The 27,261-nt window shown below is 33.2% G+C and overlaps 3 protein-coding genes across 5 annotated transcripts; all 3 read left to right on the forward strand.

Moving 5' to 3' along the window:
- Positions 1–798: 798 nt before the first annotated feature.
- LOC101244926 (structural maintenance of chromosomes protein 4) lies at positions 799–10,525 on the forward strand. The gene is made up of 28 exons (XM_004233633.5): positions 799–1,329; positions 1,448–1,537; positions 1,841–1,942; positions 2,022–2,198; positions 2,355–2,485; positions 2,764–2,842; positions 2,923–3,080; positions 3,321–3,396; positions 3,554–3,682; positions 3,789–3,933; positions 4,590–4,720; positions 5,018–5,170; positions 5,258–5,447; positions 5,595–5,728; positions 6,222–6,380; positions 6,769–7,077; positions 7,195–7,371; positions 7,481–7,564; positions 7,642–7,851; positions 7,967–8,056; positions 8,130–8,251; positions 8,397–8,552; positions 8,639–8,746; positions 8,814–8,874; positions 9,658–9,792; positions 9,881–9,968; positions 10,060–10,132; positions 10,216–10,525. Exons 1-28 carry the CDS (start codon positions 1,177–1,179, stop codon positions 10,334–10,336), a joined length of 3,741 nt encoding a protein of 1,246 aa, XP_004233681.1. The 5' UTR covers positions 799–1,176; the 3' UTR covers positions 10,337–10,525.
- A 1,298-nt stretch (positions 10,526–11,823) lies between these two features.
- On the forward strand, positions 11,824–15,600 carry LOC101244638 (uncharacterized). 3 transcript variants are annotated; one of them, XM_004233632.5, is made up of 4 exons: positions 11,824–13,079; positions 13,413–13,805; positions 14,852–15,057; positions 15,177–15,600. In XM_004233632.5, the coding sequence occupies exons 1-4, from the start codon at positions 12,086–12,088 to the stop codon at positions 15,432–15,434; spliced, it is 1,851 nt and encodes a 616-aa protein (XP_004233680.2). In that variant the 5' UTR covers positions 11,824–12,085; the 3' UTR covers positions 15,435–15,600. The 3 variants fall into 3 exon arrangements, with proteins under 3 accessions (XP_004233680.2, XP_069150669.1, XP_025885360.1); XM_069294568.1 differs by having other exon boundaries at positions 14,861–15,057; XM_026029575.2 differs by having other exon boundaries at positions 15,181–15,248.
- A 4,574-nt stretch (positions 15,601–20,174) lies between these two features.
- On the forward strand, positions 20,175–26,864 carry LOC101252941 (granule-bound starch synthase 2, chloroplastic/amyloplastic). The gene is made up of 8 exons (XM_004232171.5): positions 20,175–20,945; positions 21,465–22,089; positions 22,761–22,825; positions 23,227–23,304; positions 23,408–23,518; positions 23,962–24,006; positions 24,274–24,447; positions 25,593–26,864. Exons 1-8 carry the CDS (start codon positions 20,694–20,696, stop codon positions 26,547–26,549), a joined length of 2,307 nt encoding a protein of 768 aa, XP_004232219.1. The 5' UTR covers positions 20,175–20,693; the 3' UTR covers positions 26,550–26,864.
- The last annotated feature ends 397 nt before the right edge of the window (positions 26,865–27,261 follow it).

Below are 27,261 nucleotides of genomic sequence, written 5' to 3' on the forward strand. Positions count from 1 at the left end.
GTAAGCATACACTGATTTCAAATGAAATTGAGATTCAAACCTTATAGCCCTAGTATGCATACAAAGATGATAATTTTCATATATAGCAAAAAAATTTATATTTGTATGTTATAACAAAGTTTGCATAATTGCGTTCTATAGCAAACATAAAATTGTACAATTCGCTATACATATACAATTGTATAATTCGCTGGCCAAAATTGTATAATTCGCTGGCCTAAATTGTATAATTCGCTATCCTATTTCGCTGCGATTGTATAATTCGCTGCCTATTTCGCTGCAATATTTTTATAAAATTTGCTTTGCATACAGTTGAATTAAATTAAAATGTATGTATATTGCATAATTATAAGTATATAGCAAGAAGATATATATTTTTCTCTCCCTTTATACAAAAACAGAAACACAATTTATACACTTCTGTTATATAAAACTAGAGAAAATTGTATTTCACTGCAATTGTATAATTCGTTGGTCTTTTTCTCTGCAATATTTAAACTAAAATGTATGTAAATTGCATAATTAAGTGTATAACTTGAAGTTATATATTTTTGCATGTGTATATACGATTTTCTCTCGCTTTATACAAAACAGAAACATAATTATACACTTATGTGTATAAAGCAAGAGAGGCGAGCGAGAATGGAGAGTGGCGAGCGAGATTTCTGGGAGAGAGACGCTGACAAATTTTAGCTAATGTTTGCTATGGAGCACAATTAAATCAAAACCTAGCTATTTCATTTATTTTAGGTTATTAGTTTGCTATTATATATAATTTTTCCTAGAAAGATTTAGGCTAGGAAAGGATTATTTGGGCTTCAGGAAATTAGGCCGACGCGATACTCATAAGGCCGTCTACGACGTTCAACGGTTCAATTTACTGGTCTGGGCTTCGGCTTAGAAGAGCCCATTATGAGAGCCTAAATCTTACCGGAGTTTCCCGCCCATCTATTACTAGTTGTTCTGGCTAAAAATTTAAATTCTTACGCGCTACCACTTTTTTTTAATTTTAAAAAATAGTAGTAGTAGTTCAAATCTTCTCTCACGCTCCTCTTCTACCCCAGCACTTCGCCGGACTCCTTTTCTACTCCAGCACTTCGCTGGAGTTGACCTTCAGTAGCAAGTCTTTCGGTTCTTCTTTTCAGTACAGCCTAAAGCTATTCTCCGGGAGTAAAAATGGCCGTAGATAAGGAATTCTCGAACTCCCACGAATCCAATAATGAGTCATCTCATCCTGGATCTAGACCTCCGAGGCTATTCATTAAAGAGATGGTGATGAGAAACTTCAAATCTTATGCCGGCGAACAGCGCGTTGGCCCATTCCACAAGGTTAGGGTTTGCTTTTACACATTTTTCAGTAATTGAATATTTCAGGAATTAGGTGGTAATTGAATATTTTAGAAATTAAGTTAATTCCTTCTATGTAATAAAATTCTCTACTGTACAGAGTTTTTCTGCAGTTGTTGGTCCTAATGGTAGTGGAAAGAGTAATGTCATCGACGCAATGCTCTTCGTCTTCGGAAAGCGGGCCAAACAGGTAAGACTATGTGTTTTTTTTTTATTTCATGTTTTTTGGCACCTTGATTATGATAAAATTGGATAATTCATTGTCATAACTTCTAAAATATTATTCTCTTGATGAATAAAGTAAAAGTTGACTATGCTACAAAATTAGTTGATCACTAGCTTAGTTTCGTTTGATGTAAAACTTACTAACCTGTATGACTGGAAACTGCTGTTAGCTCTGCTAAGTTGGAGCTCGGGGAAAACTAGCCTTTTAAAATGGACCATTCCATCTGCATGCTTATTGAAATTTGAGCTTGAATGATTAACTCTGCAGATGCGTCTAAACAAAGTGTCAGAGCTCATCCACAATTCAAGTAACCATCAGAATTTGGAAAGTGCTGGCGTGTCTGTTCATTTTCAGGAAATTATAGATTTGGTAATTGTGGATTTTCCTCTTTCTGAGATAACTATTTAGAATCTGTGTTATATTCTTAGTGTTTCTATTGTTTAAATAGGATGATGAGACATATGAGGCTGTTCGTGGAAGTGATTTTGTAATCACACGTGTGGCATTTCGAGATAATTCCTCTAAGTACTATATCAATGACCGGACAAGTAACTTTACAGAGGTCACTAAGATGTTGAAAGGGAAAGGGATTGATCTAGATAACAACCGATTTCTGATTCTTCAGGTCTATATTGTTTTTGTCATGTGATCTTTGTTAATTTCGCAAATTTTGGATTCTATTCATGTGGAGATGTCCATGGAATTTTCAAAAATCCAAACTTCTCATAGAGATGTAGAAGTTTCTTGAACGAACCACACTAAATAGGTGGTTTTTTTGCAGGGTGAGGTTGAACAAATATCACTGATGAAGCCTAGAGGACAAGGACCACATGATGAAGGCTTTCTTGAGTATTTAGAGGATATTATCGGAACCGACAAATATGTTGAGAAGATTGATGAATCATTCAAGCAGTTAGTTCTCACTGTGAAATGATTTTCTTTTTGGCAGAAAAAACGTTTTTAGTTTCAAACTAAATCTTGTGATACCATAATAGTTATGCTGCTCTTTTCCTTACCAGTATGTTCTTTCCTTTCTCCCTTGTGTATGGTTTGCATCCTTATTTTTATAGCTTTGTATGTTAATTTACTCATGAGTGTGTTATGTGTACTCAGTAAGAAGATTGTGTGCCTAAAAAGATGCACTTGATACCTCTAGAATCTGCATTCACTATTTTTTGATGCTATCATAGGCTAGAAGTCCTCAATGAAAGAAGGTCTGGTGTTGTTCAAATGGTTAAGTTAGCTGAGAAAGAAAGAGATAACTTGGAGGTAAGATTAGACCATTACATAATTTATGATTTGTTGTGCTCTTAGAAATGTGTTTATGTTGTCCATTCCTTCAATAATAGGGAGTGAAGAATGACGCAGAAGCCTACATGCTTAAAGAATTATCACTTCTCAAATGGCAAGAGAAAGCAACAAAATTGGCTTTTGAAGATAATTCAACTCGATTTACAGAGATGCAGGCGAACATTTCTAGACAAGAAGAGATTCTTAAAAGTGAAAGGTGGCTTACTATATTTTCTGAGGGCTATGCAAGAACATAGTGCTTTTTTTCTTTTTTGTTTACTTGGGATAAATCTGGAACCTCCCTCCCTTCTTTGTTTTCCCTTAGTTTTGTTGCAAGAAAAGAGATGAACTCCTCTATCAGTGCCTGTAGTTACGTTTCTTCATTTCAATACAATCCCCCTTCGTTACAGTAGTGCTTTCATTCAACACTCAATGAATTTTTTAAAAAACTTTTCAGGGAGAAAATTAAGGAAAATAGCAAGTCATTGAAGGACCTTGAGTCAAAACATTCGAAGTTTCTGAAAAGACAAGAGGTATGGAGTACAAAGTGTGTATACCATTGCATATTTATCCTGTTATTAAGAAAGAGGTGGTTTCCTTGGGAGGACGTAAGCATTACGATATTATGGTTTTAAATCTGACTATTACAATGGTCAAATAATTCAGATTTGTTTTGCTCAAAACTTGTAGGAGCTTGATAACGATCTGAGGCGCTGCAAGGATGAGTTCAAGGAATTTGAGAGGCAAGATGTAAAGTATCGAGAAGATTTGAATCACTTGAAGCAGAAGATAAAGAAACTGACTGATAAAATTGATAAGGTATGATATGTTGAAAGTTGTACCTTAGATTACAAATAAATACATATTTGTCAAGAAGAGAATCTTAGTAACTCATAATCTTACTGTTTTTGTTTCATTTTGATAGGATTCTCGTAAAATTTCTGACACAACTAATGAGTGTGAGGAGTCTGCAAATCTTATTCCAAAATTGGAGAAAGATATTCCAGGCTTGCAACAACTTTTGGTGGATGAGGAGAAAATTTTAGATGAAATAAAGGAGAATTCTAAAGGTAAAGTACTTGAATTAAGTGCTTGTTTGGTGGTTTGCATGTCAAATACTCTGAATTTGTCCTATTGCCATTATGCAATTATTACAATTAGTTTCTTTCAATTACACCTCAATTCCAATTAGTTGGGGTCGGCTATATTTTTATGCTTGTTTCTACATTATTCTGTCCAGTTAGGGATCTCTAGATCTCACACTTATCTCTGCATAAGGCCATACGCACTGACCAGAATAAATACTTTTTATGAACTTACGATCAGAAGTAAGTATATCAGCAACATCAATTACTATTCCTTTTTCAAAATAATTGATATTGCTGTATCGGTTATAAAGATATTTTCTCATAACTCTCGATCAGTACATATGAAGTGGCATCACACTCAGAAGCCTTTCTGACTTTAAGCTCCAGGCTTGTTTCTCATTTTAAAGGTCTCTTTTCTATTAACTTCTTTAGATAATATTCCATTGGTTTGATAATTAATGGCTGTTCTTATTGGTGCTTTTGGGTAAGAGTTAGATGACTAACAATTTAAGTTATTACATAAGTTCACTTTTGCATCTAACCATTGATGTTTATTGCTCATAGCAGCCTTATTTATTGGTCTAGCTCTAACATATCAAATATATTTCTCTCACTCTTGTACAATTGTTTCCAAATAGTTGAAACCGAGGCTTTCCGCAGTGAGCTTTCTGCTGTTCGGTCTGAATTAGAGCCTTGGGAAAAGCACTTAATTGAGCACAAGGGAAAGCTTGAAGTGGCATCAACTGAAAGTAAACTTTTGAGTGAAAAGGTATTTGCTGATTATAACATTTGAGATCTCCTCTCTACTCTTACTCCGACAGCTCTTTTCCTTATAATATGATTCACTTACCCTATGAGATCTGCACTTTTTAACTGAAGCTGCATGAAGCATTTTAGTCATGACTTGTCTTATTCCAACATGGAAGCTTAAAATGCCAAGCGCATTACCTCATGTGAAGTTGTACTAGCAGTTTTTCAGAATAATACACATTTTTAAATTGCTTAGTTGGTCCGTAAGCTAGCTATTTAATATTTCACTCATGGGTTTAGTCATTAATGCTTTCAGCATGAGGCTGGTCGTGCTGCCTATATTGAAGCACAAGAGCAGATTGTGGAAATACAGAAACGAGTAGAGATAAAATCGGCAAGCTCAAAAAACATCGCCAATGAGCTTGAGAAGAACAAGGTTAAAGCACTTGAGGCTCGAGCTGTTGAAAAGGTATGTGTTTTGAGTATCTCTACCATTTGTCATTTTAACCAGCTGTTGAATTTGTTCTGGGCTTGTGATGTACTTGACTGGTTGTAGGAATGCCTTCAAGAACAAGAAAGATTGATACCTCTTGAACAAGCGGCCAGACAAAAGCTTACTGAGCTTTCATCTGTTATGGAATCTGAAAAGAGCCAGGGATCTGTCCTAAAAGCAATAATGCATGCTAAGGAGGCAAATGTGATAGATGGCATATATGGTCGAATGGGTGACTTGGGTGCGATTGATGGTGAGAATATTTATGTCACATTTAAAACTAGTTCACGTCCTTTGCTTTATTTTTGTTTCATTTGTTGGCAGAGGTAGTGAAATTAAGAGCTGAACTATAGCTCACATAATTTGAGCATAAATTACTGAATATTTTATTTTCCCACAGCAAAGTATGATGTTGCCATATCAACCGCATGTTCTGGGCTTGATTATATTGTTGTAGAAACTACAGCAGCAGCACAAGCATGCGTGGAGCTTCTTCGAAGCAAAACCCTCGGCGTAGCAACTTTCATGATTTTGGTATGTCTTCTTTAATTTTTGTAGTTTCTTAAACTATACACCGTGCCCTTTGGAGAAGCTAACCAAGTGGTCTATAATTGGATTGGAATCTCACTCTCTGTTGGACATGTGAAAGAACATTGCTGCAGTTTATCTAAAGAAAAAAAGAAAAAAAGAAAAAAGAACATGATTGCTGCAGTGAAAGTTAAATAAGAAGCTGGATCATAAAGACCTTCTGTGAGGATCACAGTACCTTGGTAGTTGGTAGTATTTTCCCAATGCTAGTTGGCTACAAAAAAGATGAAATTAAGCAAGTGCAATAAAGTATTGCATTCAAATAGTAGATAAATCTCACATTGATTTTGGAGGTCAAATGTATTTGGTTTGAACTAGAAAATGTGTAATTACCATTAAAAATTACACTTCCAAAATACTCATTGGTAAGGAGTCCCTGAAAAGTAAAATCATTGGTGTTATTTCAAATGTATATTTGATTTATACATATTTTTCGCAGGAAAAACAAGCTCATTATTTGCCTAAAATCAGAGAGAAAGTCAGAACGCCAGAAGGAGTCCCACGCCTTTTTGATTTGGTGAAAGTTCGAGATGAGAGGATGAAACTAGCATTTTTTGCTGCATTAGGAAATACAGTTGTTGCAGAAGATATTGATCAGGTGATGTTTACATAATTCTTTTAATTCTTCCCTGATGAAATACAACTGTTTTGACTATTTGGCTTGTCATACCATTTTTTGACTTGCTTGGTAAAATTATCTCTAGTCAACATTTTGACTGATTAGCAAATGCAGTGATTATTTTCTGTCGCCCAAATAAAAGATTGAGAAATTTAACACTTGGACCTCTTGAAATGTGATTTTAGCTAGGGCTCTCCAGTTATCTATTTTAGGACATACAATAACATGGAGATTTCAAATACTATTTTTGTAAGGTTTGCTGATCGCCATAATTGTACGTCAAGACTCAGACAACATGCATTATATGTATTTTCATTATTAGGCAGAATTGCTAGATCAATAATTTGCGATACTGTTAATTATGCAGGCATCACGTATTGCCTACGGTGGGGACAGAGAGTTTCGCCGTGTTGTAACACTTGAAGGTGCTCTTTTTGAAAAATCTGGAACAATGAGTGGTGGAGGGGGTAAACCTCGTGGTGGTAAAATGGGCACATCTATCCGTGCTGCTAGCGTTTCACCAGAGGCTATATCTGCTGCTGAAAATGAACTTTCACAGATCGCCGGAAACTTGGATAATGTACGCCAAAGAATTACTGATGCTGTGAAGTGTTACCAGGCCTCAGAGAAGGCTCTTTCTCTTGGCGAGATGGAATTAGCCAAATGCAAAAAAGAGGTCTGACATTCATGTTTTATTGATGTTATTTGCAATTCTTTTCTATGACTATTTTTAATCTCTTTTAACGCTTGTCTTGCACCATGAGAGCTAAATGCTTTTTTGGTTTCTGTACAGATTGATAGCCTGAAGTCCCAATGCGATGATCTAAAAAAGCAACTGGATTCCTTGAGAAGTGCATCAGAACCCAGTAAGGATGAAGTTAATAGATTGAAGGAACTCAAGAAAATCATTTCGGCTGAAGAAAAAGAAATGGACAGGCTTACACAGGGTTCAAAACAGCTGAAAGAGAAGGTGATCACATGTCTAGCAGTTTATCCTTTTCTTAAGACCATTTTATTATTAAGTTCAAGAGAAGCTAGCTCCAAAGGCTGTTTCAAAATCCAGTGTTTTATGTCTTCAGGCTTCAGAACTTCAAAATAAAATAGAGAATGCAGGTGGCGAGCAATTGAAAAATCAGAAGGCAAAGGTTACTAAAATACAATCTGTAAGTGGAAAACTGACGCTTGTGCATGCTAAGTTTATGTGCTTTACTGTTAACACACTTTTTTTGCTCCACCGTAGGATATTGATAAAAAGAGCACAGAGATCAACCGTCGTAAGGTTCAGATTGAAACAGGACAGAAAATGATTAAAAAACTGACAAAGGGGATTGAGGAATCAAACAAAGAGAAGGAAAATCTTCTTGCTGAGAAGGAGAAGTTACTTTCCATCTTCAAAGAGGTCGAACAGAAAGCTTTTACTGTTCAAGAGGACTATAAAAAGATACAGGAGGTTTGTACCATTATTTCATGTTAAGATGTGCATCATATGATTGTGCAAGTTGCTTCAATTGTTTCGGCAAATTTCTTTTTTTTTTTCTAATGTTTTTGTGTTAATGATTTTTTAGCTCATTGATCAGCACAAAGGTATTCTGATTGATGCTAAAAATGAATATGAAAATTTGAAGAAGACTATGGATGAGATGCGGTCATCAGAGGTTCTATGGCACTCATTTGACATTTTTTCTTCCTTCCATTTATATATGTAATCTAATGCAAGTGGAGCTGCAGGTAGATGCTGAATACAAGTTACAAGATATGAAGAAGGTTTATAAAGATTTGGAACTCAAAGGGAAAGGATACAAGAAAAAACTCGATGATTTGCATACTGCTTTGTCGAAGCATATTGAGCAGTAAGTCCTGGAGATTTCTTTCTGAGGCAAAACACATCATCACATTGTCAGCTTCCAATCTCTTTCTGATACACACAGACCCCCTCATCTGTTATCTTTCTTTTTGTTTGTAATAATTGTCTTGCATTTCTTTATCTGTGTATAGAATTCAAAAAGACTTGGTGGACCCGGAAAAGCTTCAGGCAACTCTAAGTGATGTTACTCTTGGTCAAACTTGTGATCTTAAGACAGCTCTTGAGACAGTTTCACTTCTAGAGTCTCAACTCAAAGAGATGAACCCAAATCTTGACTCGATTTCTGAGTAAGCTCTTGTACTCATTTATAGAGAAGCTTGTAGCATGACTATGTTTCTTGATATTAATTGCTAATAGTCTCTACTGTCACTAGGTATCGGAAAAAAGTATCTGTGTACAATGAAAGAGTTCAAGAGCTTAATTCTGTTACTTTAGAGCGTGATGATATTAAAAAACAATATGATGAGTGGAGAAAGAGAAGGTAAGTTTCGTCCATCCTACAACCTAGATTTCTCTCTTCCATATGCCAGCTCACAACATCTCTGTAGGTTGGATGAGTTCATGGAGGGCTTTAATACCATATCTTTGAAACTTAAAGAAATGTATCAGGTATTCAGCTCATTTTTTGACTTGTTTTTTATATGAAAGCTTTCCCCATATAATACTAGAGTTGAATTTCATCTGGATCAGTGATTATGCCATTTATAATTTTAGGTGTAGAGGAGTGAAGTGTGCTTTAGCAAAGATAGTAGGGTATATATTTTGTTTTCTTTTTTTTGTCTCCCACTGAGTTCTGAACTTGAGATCTTAGGGCTCAACCACTTTATGGACCACTAGGCCACACCCTTGGGTGTGATTGTTTCCTGTTCTTAATCCTGTAGTTGCATGTATCAGGTATTCAGCTCCTTTTTGACTTGTTTTCTTATATTAAAGTTTTTCCCATCTAGTACTCGAGTTTAATTTCTTCTGGGTAAGTGATTATGTCACTTTATATTGTACATCATCCTGATTGTTTTCCTTTTATTAATCCTGTAGTCGGGCATCTTCTTCTTATTTCTTGTCATGTCTGATTTGGTTTTTTGCTCATATTTCTGGTGCATGGACTGCTTTGTTTAAAAATTGGGATTATGTTGTGTGCCAAAAAAGATATTTTCACTTCAAATTTCTTTCCATGTTATGAAAAAGCAAATATGTTGATGGTTATCCTTCTGGGTTTTGGGGACTCTTTTAGTTCATGATATACAACCGGTTAACCATTTATAAGTAAAAGAACGTTTTAAATAAAATAGCAAATTGTTATTAAAAAAATAAAAAAGCAAATTGTAAAGTTATTACCTGCATGAAATATACCCCTTTATTAATAGTGTATTACTTCTTTTGGTAATCTCCCAGATGATCACCCTTGGAGGCGACGCAGAACTGGAATTGGTGGATTCTCTTGATCCGTTTTCTGAAGGTGTTGTTTTCAGTGTTAGACCTCCAAAGAAGAGCTGGAAGAATATTGCTAACTTATCAGGTGGTGAAAAGGTGAGTGTCAAGAGTGGCTATATGTTTGTATGTTACTGAAAACATTATATCAAAGCAATCCGGTCTCTAATAGCAATGTTAATTTCAGACCCTCAGCTCATTGGCTCTTGTTTTTGCACTCCACCACTATAAACCCACTCCACTTTATGTGATGGATGAGATTGATGCTGCTTTAGGTATGTTCTTTTTCTGCTTATTACATTTGGCTAACAAAGATCAAGCTCCCAATATTTCATGCTTTCTTTGTGGTTTCCTTGTATGTCACAGATTTTAAGAATGTCTCGATCGTTGGGCATTATGTGAAGGACAGAACTAAAGATGCACAGTTCATAATCATAAGGTACTGCATTGGCGTATGTCCGATTCAAAGAAACAAGCACTAAGAAGCTATAGTTATCTAATTTTTGTTTTAATGATATGCAGCCTTAGAAACAATATGTTTGAGCTAGCAGATCGGCTAGTTGGTATCTACAAAACAGATAACTGCACCAAGAGCATTACTATCAATCCTGGAAGCTTTGTAGTTTCTCAAAAAGCTGCTTGAGGCTGTTCCAGAATTTCTGATCACTTTCTTTTATCTTCCCTGTGCTGACAAGAATCTGGTTGATTAACACCTTAAGCTAACATGGTGAGTTCTGTATTTTGTTGGAAGTCATTGTAATATGTATAGTTCATCTAATGAGTTACGGAATACTTACAGATATGATAAATGAAAGTTTGTGTTTGTAGTTAATGGCTACTTTCTATTAGAATATATTTTTAAACACATTGGGGACAGTCAAAATTTTGATGTTGCACAACACTAATGGGAGTATTTCTGAGTGTCACGATTTCAATTTTACTTGAAGATTATAGGCACTTATACGAAACTTGGATTTGAGTTGGTGGTTGTGAGAGTACGCTTTACTGTAGTTCCGGTGATCCCACTCTTAGTAACTGGTTCAGATACAACTGACAGGATTAGAACGGTATTTGTAAACGTATTTAAATAATTTAAGTTCTACAATATAGTAATAACTGTTGTTGAAGACTATGGACAGTGGTTTGCGTGTTCCAACACACTTCATATCAATTAATTTTCAGTTGATGTCGCTGCCATGGTAACAACAGTCAGAACAGTAATAATTATTTTAGAATATTTGTCGAAAAAGATATTATATATGTGACTTGTAACTTTCTTATTCAGTTTTGAGGTAAGAGCAGACAAACCTCCATGTCTAGGCTCCACATGTTTTCTCATATAAGTTAGTGCCTAGTGGGACGTATGCTTAGATTTACCTCCATAAAAAAAAATGGAGCGGACTCGTGTAAATCGCCTTGCGCCTGACGGAAACGGCCCCAACCTTAACTGATTGCCTCTTCAAAAGTCAATTCTCATTTCTATCTTATTATGTTGACATTTATTAAAGTTTTCAGTGTACCTAATCTTATCATAGAGAACTTTCCTAGCAGTTTTCATTATGATTCTTTCAACCTTCCTGTCAATAACCAAGATTCTAGCAAAAGGATTTATAATTCAATTAATAACACCTTTCGTATGTGGAGCTTCTTAATAAGATCAACGAGTCACTTCTTAGTGGAGGGACATGCTGCATGCAGCCTTTTTTTATGATTTCAACAAAAACAATCGCAAAAGTTCAATGAATCCTTAATTTCAATAAGACAGAGATTATTCAGGCTAAGATTTGGAAATCTCAGATGTGCATTTGCTTCTCGGCGTGACATGATTCAAACAGTAGCGTCATGACTCATGGTTGTATTATAATATTGACCAAGTAAAATTTCTTAATTTGTAAATACTATAAACTTATGGTTTGTAATAATGCACAGTTTAAGTATGCTCACCAACTGCGTTATGAGCCACGTTTTGTCCTCCTGCTGAGAAAGTTGAAAACCCCTCAACTAAAAACTATCAATATAATGACCAACTAACAACTATTGTACGTATATCTAGTCAACGGAAGCAAGCTCCTTCAATTGGATAACTTCCCTGCACCCATTTCCAGCCCCAAATTAAGAAAATAATTAAGTAGAAAATCATATATCCGTCCCAATTTATGTGATTTGAGAAAAAGTTTAGTAAAAGAAAAATTAAACTTTTGAAACCCATAATCTAAAACAAGTCATAGATAATTATTATTAAATATAAAAAAATGTTACGGTATTTTTTTTTAGACGGACTAAAAAGGAAGCTGGGTAATATAAATTAGCACAGAGGCAGTACTCTCAAACCAATCTTGCTCCTTCGTTAACAAAAAACTTCAAAGTTTCTGCTTGTCTTTGGATCCCTGAAATGACACCGTTATCTACCTGTTGGCTTTTGATTGAACTATACGTGATCCCACATGGATATTTGAAGTGGTATTTTTTGAGTTTCTATATCCACCCTTTTCTTCTTCCTCTCTGCCAACTTTATCGTTGGATCAAAGTGTTACAAAAATTTCTATTAACCTTCATCCTTTTTGTTTATAAGTCCTCTTGTTTCTTAATTTCATATCTTACAAAATTGTGCAAATTCTGCCTTCTCCTCTTCAAGAAGTGTACCTTCATCTTACGAAATAGAAAAAATCATCATAACCCTATTGAAGAAGCTTATGAGTACTATGATGCCATACCAAATACTGAAAACCAAAATGAAATCATCCTTTATACGAGCTTGAACATGAGACGAAGTTCGAGTGAATCATACGAAACCATCCATCATTTTAACATGAAAAATAAATCGTATGATGACATAATCTACGTATATGATTTTCAAACTAGAGTCTCTCAAATGTTCGATAATAATCACAAGATTAGTTCGTTTGTTGAACCTAATCAAGGTGAGTTTATGGAACTTGATGAAGAACATGAAAAAGAATATCCTAGTGAAGTAGTAACCGACTGTTGTTCAGTCATTTCTTCTGTCGATGATAAGACGAATTTATTTGATAACTATAATACTGTCCCTTTATCTCCTGGTTCAGTTTTATCTGAAACAGAGATGGAACTTGAGTTTTCCCTATCGAGTTCTGTTTCCGGTTTTTCACCAGGTATTGATGGTCGCGGGTTTGACGAATATTTTCCATCTCCTAATAGTTCTAATTTGTCGTCCCCTTTGGATTATGGCACGATGAACCAAAATTTTCCGTCACTTGATAGCTATACAAATGATATGGAAATGGATCAACAGCTGGTTCATGAGTATACAAATTGTGCAGAGGAAGAAGTAGATTTGTTATACAAGAAGTATGCTGAAAGAATGAGCTGGTTTGATGTTCTCAATCATGAAAGGCTATGTGCCTTAAGTGAGTTTCTCCTTTTGCCCAAGTACTTTTTCTTATGCTATAACCTGTTGTTTTGGCTAACTTTTGCACAACTCGACTATTTGACAGATATAGATTAACACTATATATTGGGAAGTTGGAAGGAAATGACCTAGCCTTTTTTTTTCCGCTATGGGATACTGAATCCTGGTCTGTCATATGCATGACTTTTTCAGAGTTAATTATAGACCAGTAGGCCACATCTGGGGACTAGATACAAATTTTTTTTTCATATAAATATGAGTTTTCTTGATATTATAGTATGCTTAAGTAATCCTTCACAATTTTATTAATTGTTGGTTATATATTAATTAGATGCAGTATTGAGGAAGCACTTGTCAAGTCCAAATTCATTTGAGTATGAAATGGAGCCTACAGTTGGTTTGCCTGTCCAATATAGTTCATTGAACAAAATGGATAGAAAAAGACTTGTGAGGAACTTAGAGAGTGATTTGGAGTTGGTTTATGTGGCACAATCATGTTTATCATGGGAAGCACTTCATCATCAGTATAAAAAAGTAAAGGCTCTTTGTGGTTCAACTTCAAAAAATGGGGTCTTTTATGGTAATGTAGCAGCAAGATTTCAGAAATTCCAAGTATTGCTAGAAAGATTTGTGGAAGATGATAGCTGTGGAGGCAAAAGGCATTTGAATTATGTTCATACAAGATTTTCCCAAAAGAATCTCCTCCAAGTTCCAGAGATTTCTGGTAATCTTTTGTCTCTTAAACATTTTTTTTGAAAAGTTCAACTTCTATAGATTAACCGCGTAAAAGAATTGTTACATTTCCAACAACATATATAGTAAAATTGCTATTGTCTGAAAAAGATTGTTTCTCTAAACCCCCGGCTCATGACGTAACACATAATTGTTACATTTTCAAGTCACCTAAACTAAATATCAATTTCAAGCTCTCATTCATAAGTAAAAAAAATTAGTAACTTTAAAAATGATAAATTACCTGCTAAATATATTAAGTGTTGTTGTATACTTTCAATATTTATAAATTAGGGGTTGAGCTGAAAGATCCAACCTTTCAGTTTGTATTTAATAATCAACTAGATGTATATATAAGTAACTAAATCCAAAATCTAGTTACTAATTCTTGATGTCGCTATTCTTAAATTTAATATAGACCCTCTAATTTTGACTTGCATGGCAAGTTGATATTCATTAGTACGTCGCTTATCTAGTTCTTACGTGTAACGACTAGATCTCCATTTCTTGTAGGAGTATTAATTAACACATTGATAAAGAACTTCTTTCATTAACAAAAATAATTACTACTTATATGTAAAAACAATTTGAGCTTATACGAATTAAATAGTATTTTATTTTGGGGACATGCAATTTCGGTAATTACAAAAATTAGTATTAAGAAGATCTCAGTCGCCATTGGTTTATTCTGCTGCTAAAAGGGGAGAAATTAAAACTAATCACACTCCCCCACCTAATACTACCTAAATTGTTTATTTCGTACGTTGCCTTCCTATATACCCAAGAAATTACTACTTAATTATCGTCAAGTATTTTATAAGAGCTCTCTTATTCTAACATCTTAAGATTACTAGTCCTACACGTTACTAATGAAAAATATTATTAGTGTTAGAAAAAAGATAAAAGAAAAGAATTCTTTTAAGGATATTTAAGACCATATGCAATAATATTTTTACGTAATATATACATTTTATTCAAAACTGAACAAGTTATATGTCGATTTTGAAATTCAGAATTCATAAATTTAAAATTTTGTAGGATACGTAGAATCAAATGAAAGAGTGGATGGAGAAATAATGAAGCCAATAGAAGTGCTAAAGGCCATTGAGAAATGCATATATGCTTTTTGGTTTTATGTAAGAAGAGATTGCAAGAAAAAGAAGAATTTTTTGTGGAGTCAATCTCGTGTTGAAGACCCCAGAGACATACTGTTCCTGCCTGACTTGACTAGGAAACTTCAAATGGTACGCCTCTCTCTTTCTATAATATTTTTAATAACATAAGTCATTTTCTGATGTAATTGGTTTTTAAACATTTTGTAACTGAAGATGATTTTTTGTTGTTGTTGTTGGTTACGGTGAAGAAAGAGTTATGGATGAAGGATGTGAAAGGTAAGAGAAAATGTTGGCTTAGAAGAGCAAAAAAGGGTGAACAAGAAGAGTTGAACAAAATAGAGTTAGTGTTGACATTGATAGAGATGAAGCTGGTATCAAGGATTCTCCATATGTCCATTATTTCTACATCTCATTTCAAATGGTGCCAACAAAAGCTAGATAATATAGAGTTCAAAAATGGTCACATTTTAAGGAGCCCAACTATCCTACCGCTGTTTCCATCTTGATTAGATCACATCAAATTTTCTTTTTATTTAGAAAATTAGATTGTATATAGTTAAGCATACTTGTTCTTCTTCTACAAAGAGTGCACGCATGTCATGTAAATCTATTACAATTAGCTTCTTCTTTTGGGATAGCCATATCAATGACAAAAATAAATTTTAGTAATAATTAATGTGCACCTTAAATAAAAAACTGCTATTGAAATTAGTAAATAGACTTTTTATTATTGTTATAGGCTTTACAAATATTTACATAAAAGAGCTAATTGTTATTAAAAAAAGGAAAAATTTCATATATGACAAACTGAATTTATGAAATAACATTATGGGTATTGTTTATATAATTACATTTTATGGTGTTTAATTCGTTATGTAGTTTTTTATTTTGTATAAAACGTTTTTTAAAAATTTGTACTATATTTTACTTTTTTATTTAATAGTAATAATAGCCCTAAATATGGTAACAAACATTTACATAATTCCCATAATTTAAGCTAAACATTCAAAATCAAATATTTTCTAAAAATAGAATTCTATTTGTTGACATCCAATTTTGACCGACCTTTCAACTTTATTAGAAATCCTATTCGATTAAATACGTATTTTAAATTTTAGAATTTTTAGTCGACTTTGCTTGAAAATTATATATTTTAGTATGTTTTATTTTATAAAATTATCGTAAATATTATAATATTTTAAAATTATTAATGAATTTCAAATGTTTTAAAATTAAAATGTTTTGGCTCTTATTTATTAAAGTAAAAGAATATTGTCTTCCTTACTTTACTCTTACTCATTTATTTTTTTAGTAATGAAATATTAAATTAAAAAAATCTGATTTGTCTCTCCTTATTTAAGATAAATAATAATAATATTTCTCTTCCTAATTTATTCTTGCTTATATTTGGAAGTGATATATTTTTATTTTGGCTGATTTGAATCTCCTTTTTAATAAGGAAAATGATATATTTAATTAACTCCTTTAAATATCTTTCTTCCTTATTTGTTTCCTCCTCTTTGCTATATAAATAAGACCCCTCCCTTCATCAACTCAGAGACACTCATTCACTCTCAATCAAAAAAAAATTCTCTCATCACTCTCTCTTCTCTCACTGCTCTCTTGCTACTTTAACAACACATTAATATTCCGATAAATATTCAAGTGTTCTTCGCTATTTTGCTACTTTCGAGTAAAAGGTGAATTAATTTGTTTTGCTTAACCGTTATTTGATTACTTTGACAGGTTTCAAACTTGAAGTTCAAGTTGAAGATTAATTGAAGAAAGATTTATTTGTTTATTTGAATGTGTGTGTGTATATATATATATATATATATATATATTTTTTTTTATTTTTTGCCTATTTTATTTATTCGAATGTTGTAACAATTGTAATTCTAAAAGATCATATATATATATAATTATTTGGGGGATCGTCTAGGGGAGGGGGATTTATATGCTTACTTGTTCATTATAAATTTTTTAGAAATCATGCCTAGGTTTGTCTTTAACCACCTAGATTTGATATTTGTAGGTGTTATAATCTAATCAATTTTCAATTTGCTTGACGTTTTTGTTAACAAGTCTTAAAAAATAAGAACTAGAGTCCATTAATTTTTTAAATGTTAAAATCAAATCCTAATAAATCTAGTAGGTTGTTAGATGTTAAAAATATATTATAAATTCTCATTTGTCTTATCACGTAGAAACTATGCCTAAGTATTAAATTGTTCATATCATTTACAAAATCATGCATATATGTGTTACTCCTTCTTTTAAACACCTAGAAATTCATGTCTATAGGCTTGAAATAACTTTTAACATATCCGTAAAAATAAAATTTATTTGTGCATATTTGTGTCCTTCCCCATAAAATGGTCAATATTAATTTTATTTGTCTTCCTCATTCATGATGCAATATGTTTTTTTTTAATAATACTAATTTAGAATCATTTCATGCATTTAACTTGGCTTTAAAAATATTTCATATCAAAACCTTGTAACATAATTTTCTTGAAAAGTCATTATTTAAACTTTGGATTGATTTTGACATTGTTTATTTTGAAAGTAAATTATAAGTACTATCTCCTAACCTATCGTTAGTGGGAAAGTCAAAGGAACTATGAGGTCTAGTTCCAATTTTTTAAACCTGACGCATCCTCGGAAGTACCACCTACCCATGAATTTCAAAAAGAATTATGTGCATTTATGTGTAAATGTTTACGTGCCTATGTGTGAACTAAATCTTTTAAATCATTTTTCAAAAACATAAACTATTTTTAGACCGACCTCAAATCAAAATTGTTTCTATGGTGGAGGAGCGCGATCAACAATATCGTGGCATCATCCCTACAAAGAAACAAACATTTTTAAATAAAAATTCCTACTCAAAGCTTATCAATTTTCAAACTTTATTTTTGCACATATTAATTGCTTAATATTTGCCAATTTTGTATGTTAAATAAATAAATAAAAAATAATAAACTTGGTTGTTTATTATTGCTGTCTTCTAGCCTCGCATATTTAAATTAATAAAATAGCCTTAATTGTTTTATACTTGTTATCACTTAGCAAGCATATTAATGAATAATAATGAAGTGACCTTGATTGCTACTTGTAACCCCCACATAGATTGCATGAGATACGGCCGGGACCCACACTTGTGGACCTCGAGGGATGCCTAACACCTTCCCCTCGAGGTAATTTGAACCCTTACCCTAATTCTTTGGCTCGTTGACCTTAGTTAGACTTAGTTAGGTTAGATAGGTGCCCTAACGCGCCTTAATTCGTTAGGTGGCGATTCCAAACTCAAAAATCCCAAAAGAGTTGTTAGGTCGTGCACAAAACCCGTTTTCTGCGAAAATGGGGCGCGACACTATTACAACTGAAAATTCATACAAACTTGTTTATGAGAAACTTAACTTTTTAATGTATATAAAGTTTATATACGATTGTAAATAAATTAAATACAAATTGTTCAATTTGCACCAAATTGTAAAGTAATTGTATATACATATACAATTAAAATATAAAATACAGTACTTGTATATATACGAATTCCTCAAGTAATTTTATATAATTATACCAAATTTTTTAAATTACTACTTATTTATATATATAACTATTTGAATATAAAAAAATTATATATGTATAAACAAACTTTATATACTTTAATGGCATTTTAACTATTTACGTTAACTAATTATTGCTGGATATTGTTTTAGCTTAGTAATATATATCTTTGGGGCATATATCAACTTTTTTATGCCAATAATAATACCCCAAAATCATAGTTATTAATTTTAGAGGACACGTGTAAAAATATAAATTAAAACATATTTTTTCTCTCCCTATACTTGTCAAATATTTTTTAATTTAATTCTTTCTTAATTATTATTTTTTAACAAATAACTTTAAATTAATAATTTTTAAAAAATAAAGCAAGTAAAAATGTTTGAAATTTTAATATTAATAAAAATAAAATGATAAACTTAATACCATACCAATCATTATCCGGCAACTAAAAAATTGATAAAGTAAAAAGTGATGAAAAAGGAGTAACAAAACAAAACAGTAGTAGAGCATAATCATTGGATAGTAAATGCAAAGAAGAATCATACTCAAAATTTTATTTGTCCTCACAATTAATAAAAATAATACTCTATCCGTTTAAAAAGAATGTCCCTATTTTTTTTTTATTTTTTTTCTGTTTTATAATATTTTAAATTTAATTTTTCACATAACATATTTAAGATCACAAAATTAATGAATATTTTGATATATGTGATATAACTTTAATTTAGAATCACAAAATTAAAAATATATTTTCTTTTCTTAAATTTCGTTCCAAATCAAACTAGAATATTCTTTTTGAAATGTTAGAGTATATAGTAGTAGAGTACCTTTTAACTTTTCTCTTTTGATCTTCTTTTTATCATCCACACTAGCTTAAGCTTGTTATCTTTTCTTTAGTCTCCATATAAAGGCCTACTTTTATGTTATCTACTTGTCCTCGTACTACAAAAACAACTTTCATTGTAAGGTAGAATGTTTTTGGAGTCCTTTTTCTTTTTCAATAGTTACTCATCTTTTTTTTAAAAAAAAAAAAGACATAAGATTTTAATTCTGCTGACAATGTAAAAAATTTGTTAGTATTAATTTAACCAAAATGGTTGTTATATACGTTTTACATAATTATTCATAATAATAAGTACCAAAAATTAAAATCCTAAGGTAAAACTTACTTTTATTTTTATGCGATAGAAAAATTATTATTTTAGATTGTCACAATTACTTAAAGAAAAATTAGTTAAATCATCAATAGAATAAAGGAAAACTTGATGAACCTTCCAAACAACACCACTTCACCGAAATAGGTTAAAAAGAAGAAAATTATGACAATAAAGTAACAGGATAAATACCACCAATAAAACAACTTGTAATAAATAATAAACCACAAATATTACCAAATATATATACTAATAATGTATAATGAACAATAGTTGTGTATATAAATAGAATTCCAAAATGACAAAATTGATAAAATTATAACTTTAACTAGTAGATTACATAGTTGAATACATAAATTGTATTCAATATGTTAGCGAGAATTGCTTCTTGACATTACACATAAATTGTAATTATAAATAAAAAATATAATTTTATTAATAAACTAATATAAGTTTTGTCCTTCTTAGTTATTTTTTCTTATTAGTTTCTATGATCTAAGAGTCATTAAATTTTTTTTTCTTTAAATTATTTAATTATTGAGAAAGAGATTGAATATCTAAAATAACACAAAATATATCATTTTTTATATAGCGATAAACTAAATTTCGAATAGAATATGAATTTGAATTCCTAAGATAGAGAGTGGGTAGGTTAAGTGAGAAAGCCATAATTTACACGTGATATTCCCAATACCATAAATAAGAGGGCCCTAGCTTAAATCCCATCGTCCAAAAACTCTTAAACTTTCTGGTTTCTACTCAGACGCTGAGCTTTCCATTCTCGGTGAATCTAATCCTCACAGGGATCCCTTCTTCGGGGACCCATTTTGCATCAAACGATTTCAACATTGACCTCCATTGTCGTTACTTGTTGGTTTTTCTTTTCACAATCGAATACCCCTAATTCTCTGTACTAGTCTCTATTCAATTGGGTTTTCTATACTTGTCAACTGGGTCGTCTTCTATTTCCACTAGGTCACTCTGGTTCTTGAAATCTTGGGTTCCTGTTATCCCTGTGAACTTCATCTTTCTGTAATGGAAAATTCCATTGTTCTTCATACTGGAAATCAATTCCACCCCAGCTTACCCTTTTTCTCATTTAGGCCCAAAAAGTTATCTCGAATTCATGGCTCCAGTAGAGAGCAAATGTGGAGGATCAAGCGCGTTAAAGCAACAGGTGAAAATTCTGGGGAAGCTGCAAGTGCTGATGAATCGGATGATGCCTTACAGGTTACAATTGAAAAGAGCAAAAAGGTTTTAGCCATGCAACAGGACCTACTTCAACAGGTAACCCTTTTGGTACTCAATCATAAAGTGAAAAGAAAGATTTCTTTTTCCAGGTCAGAAAGATAAAGAAGTAAAAGATGTACTTGTTTTAGGGCCTTTTGACTGTTTTTCCTTAAATGCGGATACAAGGGATATAATTATCATTATATATGCTAATAATGAATAGAAATCCTGATTTAAGATATTAGACATGTTCTAATTTCTGTAAACGAAACAATCGATTTTTTCAAGAATGTCAAATTTGAAAATGAATCTATGTTTAAATAACTTAGAAATCAGTATGATAGGACTGTTTTCTGAGAATTTGTTTCAGTATGTTGTGGATAAAGATTGTAACCATGTTCTGATTTAGAAGAGGAGAAGTTCGCCTGTAGGATGATTTGTTGCTGTAGTTCATATGTTTTTTTGTTGGTTTAATTGTCTTCCTGAGCATTGCATATGTTTCAGTTTGCAATTTATCATAGTGGGTTTAGAAACACTATTTACATTGTCTTCATCCTTGAATTCTTTGCATATTAGATTGCAGAAAGAAGAAAAGTAGTCTCTTCAATAAAAAGCAGTCTTGCCGATGCTACTGGTACTTATGATGGTGGGAGTGGTAGCTTATCAGATGTTGATATCCCTGACGTGGATAAAGATTATAATGTTACTGTACCTAGTACTGCTGCTACTCCAATTACTGATGTCGATAAAAATACACCGCCTGCTATAAGCCAAGATTTTGTTGAAAGTAAAAGAGAAGTCAAAAGGGACCTGGCCGATGAAAGGGCACCCCCACTTTCAAGATCATCCATCACAGCCAGTAGCCAGACTTCCTCTACTGTAAGTTCCAAAAGAATATTGAATGTCCCTCCAGAAACTCCGAAGTTCAGTCAAGAGACACTTTTGAATGTGAATTCGCGTAAAAGTTTAGTCGATGTTCCTGGAAAGAAGATCCAGTCTTATATGCCTTCATTATGTAAAGAATCCTCAGCACAATCCCTTGTGGAAAAGAGGAATGAAAATCTTGAAGGATCAAGTGCTGAGGCAAACGAAGAGACTGAAGATCTTGTGAATATAGATGAGAAACCTCCTCCATTGGCCGGAACAAATGTTATGAACATTATTTTGGTGGCTTCAGAATGCGCTCCATGGTCTAAAACAGGTATATTTTACACTGGATATGTATCTTCTGTCCAGGGACAAATGCGTAGGAACTGCAAAAGAGTAGGACCAGCATTCAGTACTCCTTCGTCTCTAGATAAACAAGATAATTAATTAGTAGAAGGATTAACATATTATCATACCTATCAAAAGTATTATATGACATTTCCTTAGTAATGTGATAAAAGGCATTTAAGAAAAATGAAAAAATATCACTGATCGTCCAATTGAAATGAAAGGGTGAACATCAAAAGAAAAAGGATCTATTATTATCATACCTATCAAAAGTATTATGTGACATTTTCTTAATAATGTGATAAAAGGCATTTAAGAAAAATGAAAAACCATCACTAATCGTCCAAAGTGAAACGAATAGGTGAATGTCAAAAGAAAAAAGATCTATATTTTATCCTGCCTTTCTTCACTAATGTAGTATTGTTGCCTTCTGAATGGTTGAGGATGGGTGGTGGATTTGTTGGTTTCTCAAACTTTGATTTTGTCTGTTGACTTTTCTGTTATCTTCATTTAAAAACTACTGAGCTCTGTGCACGTATATATAATCATGACTCGTACACATTTTTCGTACTTCGATGTTGCATGAATTTTAGTGTGTTTATGTCTCTCGTTTCATATTAGTGCAAGCATATCTTTTACTTGTGAAGAGTTTTTTAGGTGGGCTTGGAGATGTTGCTGGAGCATTACCGAAAGCTTTGGCTCGACGTGGCCACAGAGTTATGGTAAGTAGTTTAATCCTTCACCTTGTGAATTTCTGGATTCATAAGAAATGATGTATCAAGTAGAATGTAACTCAGAGAGAAATTGTCTATGAAGTCTGTTCTGCGCGAGGTGTTATATTCTCTACCCGTCGTCTTTTTAACCACTGGACTATTTATAGATTCACAAGCTTTCCAAAAGATATGCTGTCTAACCAGATTATCGACACCATATGAACCTCTTGCTAAATCATATCATATAATAATTTTTTTGTGACAATATTTATTTCTTTTTGACACATCAAACAGACAACTTTATACATTGCTTAGTATTTAAGAATTTTGCCTTCTCATTCCAAACACATGGGATGTAAGTTATCTGACGCTGAAGTTTCCTTTTCTCCCCCCATTTCCCTGAAACTTAGGTTGTGGCACCTCGTTATGACAACTATCCTGAACCTCAAGATTCTGGTGTAAGAAAAATTTATAAAGTTCATGGTCAGGTATGGTTAACTGCATCAATTAGATGCAGCTTTTAACTTATGCTTGTGATTTCATGGCCACAAGACTATCCATATCTAAGCATTTAAGTTTTGAACTGTGCAGGATGTAGAAGTGACTTACTTCCAAGCTTTTATTGATGGTGTGGATTTTGTTTTCATTGACAGCCATATGTTTAGACACATTGGGAACAACATTTACGGAGGGAACCGTGTGGTAAATCCCGGCGCTCACTTTTCTTCTGAATTTTTAGTTTCATTTTGATCCTGGAATTTCAAACTCCTTGATTTACATTGAAATCTATTAATGAGTCCTCTGTATAATTGCCTGACATAATGTTTTCCCTTGTCACAAAATCTGGGCCTTATGGGATTGGGATGTCTTAGATGATTTTGTCTTCACTTTTCCTTTCTCTTTCTGGGTGGGGAGTTTAAGAGAGAGAGGTTTAAAATGATTTTCTGTACAAACAAGAAGACTGTGATAACGATCCCTTTGGTGAGCTCTGGTATTGACTTTGAGCTACCTTCTTTGCATTGTACATCATTCATTGATGTATCAGTCTTGAAGCTTTATTTGAATTGTTTATCCCCTTCTCATAAATAGTTTTGGCGGTACCTATCTGGCTGTTTTTAACTTCTTTTTTTCTCTTCCTGTTGCAGGATATTTTAAAGCGCATGGTTTTATTTTGCAAAGCAGCGATTGAGGTATGATTTCTGATGTTTCAGGAACCTTGCACTAATTATTGACCAATTGCTCCCTACACTATCTGTCTACGATACGCCACAGTGGCCAGAAAAAAGACTCTGCAAACCTTAAATCAATCTTTGTAACCAACACTGTAAAATAAACCTAGCCATTCTATTTGGGCATGATTATCCATGTTTACTTCATACCTGCACACCCTGTTGTAACATTTTGCCCACTACTATTGCATTGATTTCAAAATACATTTTACTGATTCACAATTTCAGGTTCCTTGGCATGTTCCATGTGGTGGGGTCTGCTATGGAGATGGAAACTTAGTGTTCATTGCTAATGATTGGCATACTGCTTTATTGCCAGTATATCTGAAAGCTTATTATCGTGACAATGGAATTATGAACTATACAAGATCTGTCCTGGTGATTCATAACATCGCTCATCAGGTCAGTTTCATCAGCAACTAAAGCAGTTTTCTAATCCACCTGTGCATTTTTATTTCCAATAATTTAGCAGTATAGCCATTTTTTAAGTTCCAAAGGTTGGTCGTATATCATGATTTCTATGACTTCTAAGCATAAGATTTAAAATAAATGATTACCTTGATAGGTAAACCGATGGGTGGGGCCCATCATCCACTGAGTTTTGAACTGTGGAGGCCTCGAAAATTTCTCGGTTATCAAAATAATTTAATAACGATGACTAGTTTGATATTATATATCTACTAGGTGTTCGTGGGATAATTATTACTTCCGCGTCACTAAGTTCAATAGCTTAGGTACCCACTGAGAGTACCATATCAGGCTATCAATAAATCTAGTTACAGGTAAAGCATTTTTTATCATGCACAGACCATACTCAGACTTGTTTAGGAGTATTGCCTGATAAGTGAAATTCTTTGAAAAGTTGTTTTCTCATCTCTGTGCGTGAGCCGGTTGAAGAATATGCTTTTTAAGCTTCATACTGGATTATGCTTTGATTTGTAATGATCTACCACAATATGAGATCAACCCCACAAAAAACAAAAGAAAATCTCGAAGAAGTTACCAAAGATATGTCGTACATGAAGTCTTATATTAGCAATGTACAACTCTACCTTTTCCTCATGTGCTAAGGTTAAGCACACTGATGCATTTTGCTTCTACTACTAGTTATCATCTTTTTATTAAATTTTTTCTTGCCTCATTTGATATGTATCTGAATACAACTTTCTTTTTATAATGAATTTTCTTCATGAAAGTTACAAAGAGCGCTGTGGAGTGAGCCAAGATTTTATGCATGTAATGTAAGCAGCAGAGAACTAGAAATACTATGTTCGTCCAATTAAACATGACCTACTTTGACCTGTGCAATTGTTTTCAAATATCTGGTAGATTATAACTTTTAAGTATAATGTGAAGAGTGTAAAATAATAATTTGGAATATAAAACAGTAGAGTAATTGGAGTTATCTCTATCCAAGTTCTGTATTTTGTTAGTATTTTCTGATTTTTGTCATTTATTTTATCTTTTTGTAACGTGAATAAGGGTTATAGCAATCTTAGCCAGCTTTCTATCATTTTCAGCTCTATAATTTGTTCCATCTCATGCAGGGTCGTGGTCCTTTGGAGGATTTTTCATATGTAGATCTTCCACCACACTATATGGACCCTTTCAAATTGTATGACCCAGTAGGAGGTGAGCATTTCAACATTTTTGCGGCTGGTCTAAAGACAGCAGATCGTGTAGTTACAGTTAGTCATGGATATTCATGGGAACTCAAGACTTCCGAAGGTGGTTGGGGATTGCATCAGATAATTAATGAGAACGATTGGAAATTACGGGGTATTGTGAATGGGATTGATACAAAAGAGTGGAACCCTGAGTTGGACGTTCACTTACAGTCAGATGGTTACGTGAACTACTCCTTGGACACACTGCAGACTGGCAAGCCTCAATGTAAAGCTGCATTGCAGAAGGAACTTGGTTTACCAGTTCGTGATGATGTCCCACTGATTGGTTTCATTGGGAGGCTTGACCCACAAAAGGGTGTTGATCTGATTGCTGAGGCAGTGCCTTGGATGATGGGTCAGGATGTACAACTGGTCATGTTGGGTACGGGGAGGCCTGACCTTGAACAGATGCTAAGGCAATTTGAGTGTCAACACAATGATAAAATTAGAGGATGGGTTGGTTTCTCTGTGAAGACTTCTCATCGTATAACTGCTGGTGCAGACATTCTGCTCATGCCTTCTAGATTTGAGCCTTGTGGACTGAACCAGCTTTATGCAATGACATATGGGACTATTCCTGTTGTTCATGCAGTAGGAGGACTCAGAGATACTGTGCAGCCCTTTGATCCTTTTAATGAGTCAGGACTGGGGTGGACCTTCAGTAGGGCTGAAGCTAACCAGCTGATCCACGCATTAGGAAATTGCTTGCTGACTTATCGTGAGTACAAAAAGAGTTGGGAGGGGATTCAGACGCGTTGTATGACACAAGACTTAAGTTGGGATAATGCTGCTCAGAACTATGAAGAAGTTCTCATTGCTGCTAAGTATCAGTGGTGAGGTTCATTACTTGTAGATATTTGGGGGTTTTATCAAGTTCCAATGATGGCATTTCAGAGACATGTTACTGGTATCGCCACGAGAGGATGCAACAAGTTGGTTAACTATCATACTACTACCACGTCAGGAATGATTGCCGCGCTTGATCATATAATCATGTATATACTCTATTTTGTTAGCAAAATGTAGTTACATGTTGCAATTTCTACTCTATATTTTTTGGAAGTTTTAGTTGTCAAATAATCAGCCACCTCAATTTTTGTTTAGATGTATTCTCTCTCAATAATAAAATTGACCGACTCATCTAAACCACAATCAATCACTTCTGATGCTTTCCTTCAAGTAAAGCTTTTAGCGGACAATTGTTTCATATTGACAGTTCTCATGAGATCCACTAGCAGTATCCGTATTTATAAGAAGGAAAAAGTCTGATAATGCCATTGTGATTCATATATATTAGTGTTATCTTAAATGACTCATAATATTTTATTTTTTTTCTAATGGAAGTGATTTATTTTTAAAAAATAAATATAATTCATATGAGTACATTTAATCATTTTCGCACATTTTTTGACTTTTTTTTAATCTCTATGACAAATTTAAATTTTATTATTTTGCTAGTTAAATTTATTTATGTTTCATTAATTTTCTTGTAAAATTTATCATAGATGTTTTTTTTCAAATACAAAAAAATAAACTAGAGTAAGCCGAA

The sequence above is a fragment of the Solanum lycopersicum genome, chromosome 2 (assembly GCF_036512215.1).
Source record: "Solanum lycopersicum chromosome 2, SLM_r2.1".
In the NCBI taxonomy this organism is placed as follows: Eukaryota; Viridiplantae; Streptophyta; class Magnoliopsida; order Solanales; family Solanaceae; genus Solanum; species Solanum lycopersicum.